The sequence below is a fragment of the Protopterus annectens genome, chromosome 14.part0 (genome assembly GCF_019279795.1).
Source record: "Protopterus annectens isolate FY-2018-M chromosome 14.part0, PAN1.0, whole genome shotgun sequence".
Taxonomy (NCBI): domain Eukaryota; kingdom Metazoa; phylum Chordata; order Ceratodontiformes; family Protopteridae; genus Protopterus; species Protopterus annectens.
The window spans coordinates 525,511,610-525,526,771 of NC_056748.1; the positions used below are offsets into that span (position 1 = coordinate 525,511,610).

The window sequence follows — 15,162 nt, forward strand, 5'->3', positions numbered from 1 at the left end:
TGGCGAAGGTGGAGGAGTTTAAATACTTGGGGTCAATAGTTCAGAGTAACGGTGAGTGTGGAAGAGAGGCGAAGAAGAGAATACAGGCAGGATGAAGAGTGTCAGGAGTGATTTGTGACAGACGAGTACCTGTAAGAGTGAAAGGGAAGGTCTACAAGAGGGTAGAGAGACCAGCTATGTCATATGGGATGGAGACAGTGGCACTGACAAAAAGGCAGGAGTTTGAGTTGGATGTGGCAGAGTTAAAGATGTTAACATTTGCACTGGGTGTGACGAGGTTGGACAGGATTAGGAATAAGTATATTAGAGGGTCAGCCCAGGTTGGAAGGTTTGGCAAGATTAGGTTGGTTTGGACATGTGCTGAGGAGGGATGCTGAGTATATTGGGAAAAAGATGCTAAGGATGAAGCTACCAGGTAACAGGAAAAAAGGAAGGCCTAAGATAAGGTTTATGGATGTGGTAAGAGAGGACATGCAGGTGGTTGGTGTGACAGAGCAAGATGCAGAGGATGGGAAGAAATGGAAGCAGGTGATCCGCTATGGCCACCCCTAACGGGAACAGCCGAAAGAAGATGATGATCCCTGAGCTCAGAGCGAAGGAGACCACGATGCACACTACTGGCACAGCAAATGAGATCTGAGGGAAGGTAGGAGATTGTAGTGCATTGTGGGTAAGGGGAGGAGCTCGGGGCAGATGCTAGAAAAAAAGTTGCCAGCTCGGATCCGATACAGATCCGAATACCCACAGGTTGCAGATAATATTAAGTTGACTACTTCAGATAAATTGTTTTCCTGGGTGACCTTTTTAGTCATTGTTTTAGTTTGTTAGTTGGGATATTTCGTAGACACTCTAATGTTTATGGATATCAGTTGGGTGCAACAACCCTGTGTTTCCAAAAGTCAAACATTCCTCTTATACTGTGCTGATGATGCCGTAAGAAGGCAGAAACATGCATGTCCACAGCTAGAGAGGTTTGGCTTTATTGGCCTGAAATTGTCCATAAACAGACTTAAAAGTAAAAGAAAAAGTCCTGGACATTCAGAATTGCCATTTCGCTGAAACACCTGATATCGTTAAAAGGCAAAAATGTTGAGAAAGAAAAGTTCTAAGCCTACAAGAACCATCCATCCTGGGAACTAGAAACATTTTGGAATAAACCCTTGCCCCACAGGCAAGGAGGAACTAGCTGAATAATGTCCCACGATAAAAGACCTTGAAAAAGATGCTGGAAATGAGGCAATGGCAAAAAGAAGGCTGAGGAATATCTGAAAATGGAGGAAGGGACTTCCATACCATTCTATAGCTCTTGTGTGTTAGAAAGAGAGAGATCTGGCGGAGATTAAGGTGGTGGTAGTCACTTGGAAACAGGTCCAACAGGAAAGGAAGATTTTTGCCCCAGAATTATGACTTGGTTTCTCAGGAAAAATCCCTTTAAAGGTCTATCCTTCTGGGTCTGCCTTTGATGTCTATGCACAAAAGGACCTGCCTTAGAAGAATAGTTACCCTGGTACTTAGGAACAAGAGAAGGGATCTGCTTACGATCTTGCATAACCTCACCCTTCTCATATAACACCTTAAAGAGGTCTGCAGCTGCACAGCAAAAAAAAAAAAAAATCTGAGTATCCAGAGGAGAATCTAATAACTTAAGTTTGCAATTCTCCGGAAGGGCTAGAAGCCTAAGCCAAGAATTTCTTCAAATGACTGACCCTGTTACAGCTACCCTCAAAGATGCAATAGCAGCATCATAGTTGCACTTGAAAAAATGTCTAGCTATCTGGAAAACAGATCTGAGTAAGGAATGGGCTTGGGTCCTGTTGTCTGAAACGGGCATAAATTTTAACACATTCCCACCAGTTTGGAAAGAAAGAAAGCACATATTCAGCTTGTGTGTCTGATAGCTGAGAGCTCTAAAAGCTAAAGTATCAGAAGTATACACTTTCTTGTCATACCTATCCATTGCTCTACTATCTTCATCCACTGGCAAAACTTTAAGAAAATTTTGTGCATTTTTCATCTGAAAGAAAAATAACAGTGATCTGCTGAAAGATTCTTAAAGAAATTTCTGTGCATCAGGAACCTTACAAAACCTCTTCTTTAACAGGAGGAGGTCGAGACTCAGAAGCCTGAAAAGCAGAACTAAAGGTGTGTAACAGGGCTTCAAGAAAGTACAGTTTTGTACCTACCATAAATGTAGATGTTCGAGGGCTATTACAGCTGCAGTAATCACATATGGGTTTTCAGCCGTCAGGCGGTCCCTCGGTCGGCCGAATTCCAAAGTCTTTGTCCGGTGTCGGTTGTCGTCGCGTACTCTTCTGACGTCAGGAAGGCTAGAGTATATAAGACACAGCCGACGCCATCTTCTTCAGTCTTTCTTGCCCCAGATGTCAGGTGCCCCCAGAAGGAAGGCAATACATAAATAAATCTAATCCATAAAAGTAAGCAAATAATACATAGCAGGATAACCCAGTCAGCAGGTATGAAGAGGTATTCAGACCCCAAGGTCTTACCAAGTGGGGAAGGAGGGTGGGAAACCTGTACTGCAGCTGTAATAGCCCTCGAACATCTACATTTATGGTAGGTACAAAACTGTACTATGTTCATCGTGCATTACAGCTGCAGTAATCACATATGGGTAGAATCCCAAAGCTATGCATAGGGTGGTAGGTACTATATGGAACTGGGTTGAGCTAGAATGCCCTGCAAAACTGCAGTGGCAAAGCCTGCTCTTGTTCTGGAGTATAAAGGCAGATGGTAGTGTTTTGTGAAGGTATGTACAGAACTCCAAGTGGCTGCCTCCAAGATATCTTTAGTAGGCACTCCTCTGAGGAAGGCTGTAGAGGTGGCTGTGGCCCTAGTGGAGTGAGGTCTGATACCAGTAGGGACAGGCTTACCATGATAGGAATAACAAAAGCGTATGCAGTAACCAATCCACTTGGAAATGGTCTGTTTGGTAACAGGTTTCCCTTGACCCCCCACAGCATAGGAAACGAGGAGTTGATCTGATTTTCTGAAGGATTTGGTTCTGTCCAAGTAATAACGTAGCTGCCTATGGATGTCTAAAGAGTGTAGCAGCCTTTCCCCTTTGTTTTGAGGGTTAGGGTAAAAGGTAGGAAGGTGTATGGCCTGGTTTAAGGCTACCCTAGATACCACTTTAGGCATAAAGGAAGGGTTGGTACGAAGGGAAACCCTGTCCTGATGGAAGATGAGGAATGGCTGCACCGCCATGAGGGCCTGTAACTCAGAAACTCTACGAGCTGAAGTGATGGCCAGTAGAAAAGCTGTTTTCCAGGACAAATATTGTAATTCTGTTGAAGCAGCAGGTTCAAAGGGAGGTAATGTCAATTTTTCTAGTACGTAGTTAAGGTCCCAAGCTGGCACTGGCTGTTTCTTTGGAGGTCTTATGTTCTTAGCCCCTCTGAGGAACTGTCGTAGGAGTGGGTGTGAGAATAAAGGAGGATCCATGTTGTATTCTGCAGAGATTGCTGAGGCATGTATTTTGATTGAGGAAAATGAAAGTTCATTGCTCAAAAGTTCAGCTAGGTACTGCAAAATCTGAGGTAGGTTCAATTTTCTAGGGTCCTGCCCTCGTTTTTCATTCCAACAGCAAAACCGCTTCCATTTTGCGGAGTAAGCTTTTCTAGTAGATGGTCTTCTGGCCTCCAAAATGACATCCTGCACCTCTTTGGAGAGTAGAGTCTGATGTGATGCTAAGGAATTTTCCATGCAGCGAGACTGAGAGTTTTCAGCTGACTGTGAAGGGTTTTGAAATTGTTCTGCGTCAGCAGTAGAGGTGTTAGAGGCAGGGGCCACGGAGGAGTGTGTGTTAGGCTCCTCAGGAGTGGATACCAGTGTTGTCTCGGCCAGTCTGGAGCAATCAGTATCATCCTCGGCTTGTCTGTTCTTACTTTCAAAAGTACCTTGGGCAGAAGAGGTAGAGGTGGGAATGCATAAACTGACCAAGTTGTCCATCTGAAGGAAAGAGCGTCCACTTTCCAGGCCTTTGGGTGGAAGGTCCTTGAGCAAAACTTTTTTAATTGATGGTTTCTGTGGGAGGCAAAAAGATCTATATCTGGCCTCCCCCACGCTTGAACAATCTCTGTAAACACCTGCGGATGTAGCTTCCATTTGTGAGGATCTGTCATATGTCTGCTCAGAGTGTCTGCCAGTGTGTTTTCCATTCCTGGCAGGTACTGTGCTTGAAGTTCTATTTGTCTTTCCAGAGCCAGGTTCCAAAGAGTCATGGCTAGTCTGCACAAGGGGTATGAATGAGTTCCTCCTTGTTTGCTTATGTACCACATTACTGTGGTGTTGTCTGTTCTTATGAGCAGTTGTCCTGGATGCAGGAATTCTCTGAACGCTGAGATTGCATTTATTACTGCCAGCATTTCTTTTTGATTGATGTGAAGGTGCTTTTCTTTTTGGGGCCATCTGCCCTGAATGCACCTGTCCTTCATGTGCTCCCCAGGCGTAGTCTGAAGCGTCTGTGGTTATGACTTGTGTAGCTTGAGGCTTGCAGAATGGGAGGCCTGTGTTTACTTGGCATGCTTGGGCCCACCATATGAATTCCTTTTGAAGACAGGGAATTATTGGAATCACCGCTTCCAAGCTGTGACTGTGTTGAGACCATAGATTTTTTAGGTACCATTGAAGTTTCCTCATGTGCAGCTTTGCGCATGGGATTATAAGAATGCAAGATGCCATGAATCCCAGAGCCTGCAGGATTTTCCTTGCAGTAAGCCTGGTAGTTTTTGCAAGTATTTTGAAGTACTGAGATAATTGCCCTTGTTTTTCTGGCGTAAGGTAGGCCATCTGGGTGTTTGTGTCCAAGTTGGCACCCAGGAAGGTTATTTTCTGAGAGGGTGTTAGCTTTGATTTCTCCTTGTTGATGGTGTATCCCAGAGAAAGCAGTAACCGTGTCACATATGCCAGGTGTTTCAGAAGTATGTGTTTGCGGTCCGCTTGGATCAGGCAGTCGTCCAGATAAGGGTAAATTTGTATCCCTTGAAGTCTGCAGTATGCAATCACTGATGCTAGGCACTTGGTGAATACTCTGGGCGCAGTAGATAAGCCAAAGGGCAATGCAGAGAATTGATAGTGGTTTGAACCTGCAAGAAATCTGAGGTATCTTCTGCAACTTTGGCTGATTGGGACATGCAGGTATGCCTCCTTGAGGTCCAATGTTACCAGCCAGAACCCCTTGCCCAGCATGGGAAGGAGTTGCTGTAATGTGAGCATCTTGAATTTTGGCACGAGAAGGAATGTGTTTAGGATGGATAAGTCCAGTATGGGTCTCCAGTCGCTTCCTTTTCTTGGCACCAGGAAAAGCCTTGAATAAAAACCTTGTGCTTGTTGGTGCGTAGGTACCTTTTGTATAGCCCTCATGTTTAGGAGCTTTGTAATTTGCAGTTGTGCCTCTACCCTTTGATTTTGTGGTAGATTTGGCATGCCTCTCATTTTGGAAGAGTGTGAAAATGGAATTTGTAGCCTCTGTTTATAATGTCCAGAATCCATTTGTCTGTTGTGACAATATGCCAATTGTTTGCAAATAGTGCCAGTTTCCCTCCCAAAGGTGCTGCCAGTTGAATTTTGCTTGGCATGGAAATGAGGGAGTCATTGTGTCTGCTTCCTGTACTGTTGTGCACTGTCGTCACCACCTCTTGGTGCTGGAGATTGCCATTGCCTGCCTCTATAGGGCCCTTGGGCTTGTCCTCTGCCCCTTCCGCGTCTGTATCTGCCTCTTTGGGGCTTGTCAGTGGCTGGAAAGGACCAGTTTTTTGAAGGCCAATTCCTGCTGAACCATGGTGGCTGGACCTGTAAGAAAGCTTTGACAGTTTGCATAGATTTTGCTTTTTCTTCCATTTTACGTAATATATCCTCAGCATTAGTACCAAAAAGAACATCCTTATGTAAAGGTGCATCCAGAATTTTGCTTTCACATGGTCTGGCAGCTTTTGTTCCCTAGGCCATGCATGTCTGCGAATGACTGATCCGGTGGCGGCCGCTCTGCTGGAGGCCTCTAGGGCATCATAACCACATTGTAAAGTGTGCTTACCCACTTGCTCTGCACTATGCATCATATCCTGCAACTCTTTTATATCTGGTTGTTCAGGTTGTGACATTTTGGTCTTTAATTGTGATAACAGGAATTGTTGATATTTAATCATATGAAACTGGCAGTTTAAGGCCCTCATGGCTAGGGTGGCCGAGGTATAAACCTTCTTACCCCACCTTTCTAGAGATCTAGATTCCCTTTCCGCAGGAAGTGGATTCTTGGCCGTGGAGGCCTTAATTCCTTTAGGGCCTTGAGAAATAGTTTCAGGGTCTGCATTATGGCCTTTGTAGAGGAACTGATGAGAATTAGGTACTCTGTAATACCTATCTGGCTTAACTGGTGCAGGAGGCAGAGAATCAGGATTAAGGCAAGCCTCCAAGTAAACATCATCCAATACCTCCAAAACAGGAGGAATAGCCAAAGGTCTATGCTGAGGTAACCAGAGAAATTCCCTAAGCCTTTTCTTGGAGTCTGAAAAGTCTTGGCCTTCCCAGTGGAAGTGCTCTCTCAAAGAGTGTAAGGTTTCCCCAAATGAAAAATCCTCAGGGGGGATACAGAAGGTATAGACTGCTCTGCATCGAATCCTCGAAAGGGGAATAAGAGTGTTCTTCAGCATCAGAATGTTCTGATAAAATGGATCCCTGGTCAGAAGAAGGAGAATCCTCCTCTACTCTGGGCCTCTTGTCTGGAGGGGCCTGGGAGCCTCTGATAAGAGTGATAAGGTCCTCAGCCATTTTAAGCATGTGCTTCTTAGGCATGGGCCCAGGTGATGGGCCTTGTGTAGCCGGCCTAGCATGGTGCCTGGCTGTTTTGGATTTAGTGAAGGCCTTGATAGAGAAAGATGATGAAGGCCTAAATACACCATGGGTGGATGTAGATCTATCCACATTGGTAGGCTCGACATATGCAGGGTCTTGGTTGTAGTCTGGGAAAGGGCGAAGAACCAGCGGTCTCAGGTACAGAAGACCCGCCAGGGAGTGTCGTCGGTAGTCAGGGACTGCAAAGGCGTCTCACTGAGAACCGGACCACGTGGAGCTTGCTTGCGTGGTGTCGGTGGAGACATGGTCCTTTCTTTGCGTTTTTGGCAAAGCGGTAGTCGGAGTATCCGGCGACATTTTGTAATTAAACGCTTTACCAAAAAGTGCTGGGCGAACTCCGCCCGCGCTTGATAGTGCGTTTATTGAAGGTAGCAAAGCGACAGCCCGAGGGGTCGTGGTCTGGGCCCAAACAAGGTATGCAAAGGGAATGGAAATCCTTATGCGGTATTTGCTTCCCACAAGAAATACAATTATTAACTTTTTCTGACATCGGTCTGAGGCAAGAAAAGATTCCCCAACGGGGTACTTAGCTTTAATGAAGACTTCGGCTCCAAAATTTTTCGTAATTCAGGAGCTGGCCGACCGGCACTTGCGAACTGCTTCTGCTTCGGGCACCGCGCGGCAAAAAAGACTGAAGAAGATGGCGTCGGCTGTGTCTTATATACTCTAGCCTTCCTGACGTCAGAAGAGTACGCGACGACAACCGACGCCGGACCAAGACTTTGGAATTCGGCCGACCGAGGGACCGCCTGACTGCTGAAAACCCATATGTGATTACTGCAGCTGTAATGCACGATGAACATCAGGAGGAAATGCAGAAGATCCAGGGGAATACATCTGAAGGAGATCATAATAGCTCTAATGAACTTAAGACATCTAAGAGCTTACCCACTTAAAATGTTGCATCATTTTAAGGACAATATCCCCAAAGAAGAGTTCCTGTGTTAAAGAATCATCGGAAAGAGAATTCTCCTCATCAAACCCCAGTGCAAGATGAGAATGAATCTGGGAGAAATAAACTTAAGACTCCTCCTCAGAAACAAACTATCATTAAAAGACGACTCCCTAGTCCTTTTGAGAGGGGAGGAAGAAGAATTCCTGTAACAGAAGGAACTGACAACCGAGGAGGAGGCTTCAAGATCATCAGGGCTTTAAAAAGACCTTGGGTAAAGTCTTGCCATTTTTTTGGGGGGGTCCTTATAGCAAGTGGAGAAATATGCCTAGTTTTCTGCTTCGTTTTATCAGGCATGTCCTTGCACATACAAACACCAAAAGGTTCAGATCCCTGACATACCTCTACTAAGGAGCCTGGGATTTCTTCAAGAACTTGTGAAACACCCCCATGCCCATCCAAAACACACCAGCCGAGGTACCCCCCTTCTCGTCCTTGGCGGATTGCGGGTCAGTCCTAGCAGACACATGAGCAACCTGCCTCATTATCAGCCTCTAACGGGGTCACAACAGTGGAGTGGGATTTCTGAACTGAACAGTCTGCAGTCTCAGACAAAACAGGTGCCCAGCACAGGCTGGACAGCAGAAGTTTCCAGTTTCAATTTCTTTGACTTCTTTAAAGAAGCTGGATGTCAGGGCAGGAAGAGTCCAATGACATGGTTCTTGAGCAAGAAGCTTAATCTGCTAATTTTCAGAAGCTCACTGTTCTAGTGACAAAGGCCTGGCAAACAGAACACTCTAAAGATCACATTCTGCACCTAAGCAAAAAAGTACTTCTCTTGTCTGTTCTTATGGGGAATCTGCCTCACACAAAAACATTTCCTCCTCCTGAATCGCACATACTTGCAATAAAACAGAGCTTAAGACAAGTCCATAATGGGATACTTATCTGCTCAAAGGCCTGGCATACTGCACCTAGGTGTATGACCTATAGGCCGAAAATGAAACACTTCATTAGGACTTGCGGCAAAGAAGTTCTGACAGTTTTTCACTCATATATGACTTATGAACTTCACGCTTTTGGATGTAGGTTATACAAATGATATACAATGCATGGATCTGATGTACAATGCATAGAAGGGCCAAGGATTCAATATGCTAGTCGAACATATGGCTACTCCTGGCAGGATATTCTAATAGTAAGGAATATCGTAACAGAGATTAAGGAAGGACATCTACATAATACATAGGCTGTGGAAGGCTGTACATGTAAGCACATCAGTGCAGCCATTCTGTGCTTGATGTGCATCACGATACTATTCAGAGATGGCAGTGAATGTTGTAAATCCCATCATAACCACTGAATGCAACCATATATTATTTCTACGGAGCCCTCCAGTGCAAGAACTCGATGTGCCGACTGTGAAGAGCTGTAAGTAATATATCTGTGAATAATACGTTAAGTTACCTTTAGCAAAGCCCACACAGGCCTACTATACTCAGTGCATAACCCAATGATGTTTTACAATATTTGTGTTATCAACCAACCAACCAATTAACAAAAAAAATTATTGTGCTCTCTCTCTGCAATTATGTTGCACTAGGTGTGTTATATAATATGCAGACACTTGAGAACTACAGTGCATGTGCAACTGGATAAGCCTACTACAACCAGTGTATCTAGGCCTATTTATTTATTTACGTTTGTCTGCTTGACATTTGATGACAGGGTTAGTCTGACTGAGCAGAAGCCCTTTTTCAGCACAGACCTATGGAGAAAAGCTCCACAAGGGTAACAATAAAAAATATACAGAGTCAACATTTAAAAAGCATAACAATTAAGATGAAAATGTTATAAATAAAATACATGAGTATTAGTGTCCCATTGGGGGAGCAAAGGCAGTGCACAAAATTCAATCCCTAAATCTAGGGGAAGCAAGGAGAGCACAGACATTTACAAACATGCAAAATAAGACATGCAAAATCATATTATGCTGATATTCCATCAGGACAGACTTCTAAATGATGTGCTGAACTCTGAAAACTTTTAACAAGAGAACATGCATTATATACAGAGTCTAGAACTGTACTCTGTTGTTGTGTCAGTGTGTGGCTTTAACACATATGTATTTACACAAACACACACAAATACATGTTTATAAACATATGCACATGGTCTTACCATCAGCAAAAATCAACAGATCTGCTGTGAGTGAGTGTGGGGGTGGGAGGGTAACTACCATAACCAAAGAAAACAGATGTAGTGTGTGTGTGTGTGTTACTACCGTAACCAGAGTAAAACATGCTCTTTGCATGTTCCTACACCACCCAGAGTAACAAGATAAGCTGGCTATATGTGCACTCCTACCATAATCAGTGTAACAGAAGTGCTGACTGGCTCTGTCACAGAAATATAGAAGCTGACACTCAGAAGTGAGATCACAAAGCAAATAATGCTAAACTGCAAATCTAAAACTTACTGTAACAAAGTGTTTCTGAATGAAGGCTTCACCCCACGACACATGCATTCTTGCCAACTGCATGTACTAACTTCAAGATTACTGTACTTAAGTAAGGGAGGAATTTTTGAAAACATTCAGTCAATCTTACTGTACAAACAATCGTTCTTTCACAATTACAATTAATGTTTAATGCTACTGCCAAGAACTTCTGCTCAGCACTTGGGTTGTCTTGCCTGTGTAGTCCTTCCATAATCAGACTAACATCCTGTGTGTGCGCCAACAATAACCATAATAAGAAACATTTATTCACTTATTTTTACAGTACAGATACACTCCTTCGAAGACCTCCAATCAGGACTGTACATGCCAACATGTATAAACGCAGCTGAATTCATTCCTTGCCCATAGCTCTATACACTTCTGCTCATCAATCACTGAGACCAACCTCCTTTTGTTCCCTTAATGGGTGGAGGTCGGATCCAGGCAACACAGTGGCATTCTACAATGTATCGTGGACTGAGATTATGTCCAGACTCTGTCCCTTACTGGGTGAGGGCTTGGTCCAAGTGTAAGAAAAAAGTTATATTCTTACCATAATGTCCCAGCTGTGTTGTCGATCTTCATTCATTCTTGACTAATGGGACTGTTCTGATCCTCGGCACCGGCTCTGCTATTATACAACTTGCACCAGCCAAAAACCTCTCTAGCTAAGACTCTACCCACAATACCCCTCTCTATTACCTCAGATCGAGTTTGCAGCCAAAGGAAAGATATAACGGAAGCCATGTCCAAGATGAAAACTAAAGCCACTAAGAACATGTGTCCAATGCCCTAGAAGTCGGCAGGAGGGTGGGAGTGATGGACTCTGAGCCTACTGAGGAGGTCAGAGGAGGAAAATCAGGAGGAGTCCTAGAAGGAAAAAAAAAAACAACTCCAGATGGGATGGAAGTCTGAGTGGGTGCAAGAAGACCCCTGGTGCCAAAAGCTGATCCACCAATCTCACAACATCTACCTCAGAAAAACTTCTGGTTGATCGGACCAACATCCTCAAGGGAGACTCTGGCCTATACAAAAAGGGACTGGGAAGTTGACCCAAAAAGGGGTCTATGGAAGGAGATACCTTGTGTTGGGAGGCAATAAAGTATCTTGCTTTGGCACCGTAGGGATGTGTAGAGTTTGCTGTGAAGTAGCCAGGGATGTCGGAACAGAGTGGGAGGGCAAGGAGGTTGGTGCTAATGAAACTGTCTGTCCCGAGGCTGTCAAAGTCAGTGCCGAAGCTGTCAGTACTGAAGGGGACACAACTGTCCGAAGTGCCGAAGCTGGTTTTACAGCCAATTTTGATACTTTACTCTTTGGTTCCATGGAGACTGATGGAATCAAAGACTTGAGCTTTTTAGTCTCCGGTGCCAATGGAGAGCTTGGCACTGAACGACTTCTCTTTTTTGTTGGTTCAGTTTTTGAAGTGGACTCTGACTTTGACAAGGCTTCATCAAAGGAAGTTTTTAACAAGCCTTTTAAGAATCAAATTATTACGGTGTTCTGCCAATGTTCGTGAACTGAAGCCTTGGCAGACAGAACAGGCAATTTGCAAATGGGGCACAGCCAAACAATACACACATGAAAGATGCCCATCTGAATTGGGCATGTTTTGGCCACAATCTTGGCACTGTTTGAATCCCAAAGTGTCTTTGTTTTTCCATTTTAAAAGAAGGGGTGGCACACACACACACACACACACACACACACACACACACACACACGGTAGACAGAAAAAATCTACCAATAATGGTAGAGAGAAATACCAGAATTGGTAAAGGAGGAGGGGATACCAGCATTGGTAAGAGAAGAGATTACCTAAAGGTAAAGGGAGGGGAAGGTTACCAACAAGGGTAATAAGAAATACCGTTAAGGTAAGAAGGGTAGAGAAGCAGATTCACACACTAGATATAAAACAAGAAATAGGCTAGTTGTAAATAGACAGAAACCAAATTCTGAAGGAGAAAAGATATATTTTAAACACTTAACTGGAGAGTATTGGATGACATGTCTCGTTATCAGAGCGGCAAATGAAATCTGAGGAAATAGAGGGGCATTTGTAGGTAGAGTGTTAACTCTACAGTTTCTTGGCTAGCGTGAGCTGTATAATGGCCGAGCCGGTTCCAAGAATGGAACAGACTCCCATTCATCAAGAATAAATGAATAGTGACATCAGATCCAAAATTAATCCAGGAAGCTGAGGAATGGAGGGGCAATGATCTGTAATTATACTTTGGTTGACTCTTCTTTCTGACAAGCTGGTAGAAAGAATCAGAGCCCTAACTTCTTCACATATAAAAGCTAATAGGTCAGAAAAGGATATGCAGTGGGTTCAGTGAACAGCATCCCTGCCTCTAGGAGAGATGTTTTCAGGAGCCTTGTCCATCCCCAAATAGGAACCTCAACGGACTGCTATACTCCACATGACAGCCAGCACCAGGAACACCTTAAACATGTGTTCCTTTCTCCCACCCCCTGAAAAGAGGTGAGTAGGTCATGCCTCTATTCCTCTCCTTCCCCTCCTTATCTATGCCAAGTGTTTAAGCTGCTAATCAAACTCTGGACTCCTGGAGTACAGTCAGGGCTTTATCCCTCTGCATCACTTGAGGGAGCTAAAGGTATATGAAACAGACGTGTGTGCACAGTCTTACAGTAACCCATTCAGGTAACATATGTGCTATCAGTGTGTGCAGTTCTGCTGTAACAGGCAAAACAAATGTACTATATCTGCGTGTAGTCCTCCTTTAACCTGTGTAAGGAACAAATGTGAGGACATACATCTGCTTAACCTGAGTAAGGCACAAATGTTCTGTGTAGTATGTGTAGGTGTGTGCATAAGCATGCATCTGTATGTGAACCTATTGTAACCAGTAGAAGACATTCTTTCAACATATGTCGCCCTACAAATGCCAAAGTAGCAAATGTGCAACCAAGGAAGACATACCCAGAAGAGCTCTTGTCCAGGCCCAGCCACGAGCAGGATCACGGATCATCTGAATTTCATCAATGACAGCAACTTCATCTTAAAACACAAAAAAGAAACATGCAACAGTAGGAAAATTCAAAATGAGACAATATCAATTAATATCTTATTAAACATATAGCAGACAAACATCCTAATAAGGCTATCATGAATTCACAGCCTTTAGACATATTTTTCAAGAAAACATACAACTCGATCACTGTCTCCTGAACTGGATATTAAACTGAAGCTCTATTTGATTCTCAAAAAGTCCAGGGTATTTTCCAAGCAATGCCTGAGCAAAAAAAGTAAGCAAAACAGCCACCACCACCTAACCACTACATAAAAAATATAGTTATGTAAAATCTTACCATAAACAGTATATATTATCTTCATTAATGCAGTATTCTTCACCTAAGGGATCTCCTGCCAAGGATAGCCCAATGTTCGATTAGTATATCAAAGCCTTTAGTTCTTATATGTCACATGTATGCTCCTAGCACAAGGCATAGGGCATAAAGGTGATGTATGGATGTACACACACAGAAATGAAAAAAAAAACAGAAGGAACAGAATACCCTCAGGGTCAAGGAGAACATGTGCATCCAAAAGGAAAAAAGGAAGAGGAAATCTTCGGCCAGGAGGGAAAAAAATACAGGGCAAAAGCTGGGACAGAGGGGGTAGGAGTTAGGGACCCAACACTGCAACAATGGGGGGACTTCCAAGATGGCTACACATTGACTAACAGCAGCTTAATTCTGGCTAGTAAGTCCACTGTCTTGATGCCAGGAAAAAAGAAATATAAAGGACCTGAAGGAAAATTAGCTACAAAAGGTGAGGAAAAAAACACAGATTGGGAGAAGTACTGCAGCTGTTCAGCAACAAGCAGTGCAAGTTTCAGACATGACTTACAGTAACCTACAGGAAGGTCTAAAGCAGCTGCACACCAACCTGGTTAAAATAAACTAAATGCTGGTGAAGTATATCAACACAAACAAAAAGCTGGAAAAATGGAACGAGTTTAAAACAGATATTCAGATAAGGTGACATAACTGCAAAACTCAGAGGATGAAATGAAGAAAAGCCTGGCTGAATATGAGACTGCACAAGAAGAGATGTTTCAAAACACAGAAATGGCGGACAGAATAAGTAGGGAAAACCTGAGATTTTCTGCTGTACCGAAGAAGCTGGAAAGAACAGACTGTATTAATTTTATGAAAGCACAAATAATCAACTGGATTGGTATTCCACAACTGGAACTGTTAACTGAAAGGGCACATTGTGCATATTCCAACTCTGGGTACTGGAAAACAACTTACACCTTTAATAGTAAAGATGAAGCCTTATTGGCAGAAGGAGTTAATTCTACAAAACTGTGGCAGAAGGACAAAGTACTAAAACTGGGAGACAGCAGAGTGTTTGTGGAGAATGACTACTCGTACACTAGGCAGAAGAGGGGTAAATATATTCCATTATTTAGGGGATGTCAAGAAACAGGCATGAGATTCAAACTGCTGTACCCAGCCATCTTCAAAATATTTTTCCCTGGAGGTACAAAATAATTTTTTGATGAAGTACATGCTAGAAGGAAATACAAAAGTCTGTGCAACAAAGGGTGAGCAATGAAACAGAAGCAGGTTCTACTTCGTGTACTTCTGGTGATGAGGACTACAGAGAAAGACTGAGCCCGGGAAATCTTTTCCACTGTTTCAATGGAAAATGCCTGAGAGAAGGAAGAAAAAAAGAAGTTATGTACTATATAAGAACCTAGGAAATGTATTGCTTTTGTGATTGTATTCTGAAGAAGTTGCATGGGCAACGAAAACGTGATTTTATTTGTGAGACGTTAAATAAACAGTCTTTTGTGCTTTCTACTGGTTTGGATTATCGTTGTGCCTTATAGTTTTTTGGCGTACCTCTTGTGGTTCCTTCCCACTTGTT

At 43.4% G+C, this 15,162-nt stretch overlaps 1 protein-coding gene across 1 annotated transcript in view; it reads right to left on the reverse strand.

Moving 5' to 3' along the window:
• Positions 1 to 15,162, reverse strand: part of SUPV3L1 (Suv3 like RNA helicase) — a 1,221,766-nt gene that overhangs the window by 723,777 nt on the left and 482,827 nt on the right. The window contains 1 exon segment of the mRNA XM_044056280.1: positions 13,204 to 13,281. Coding sequence (XP_043912215.1) covers positions 13,204 to 13,281 — 78 coding nt within the window.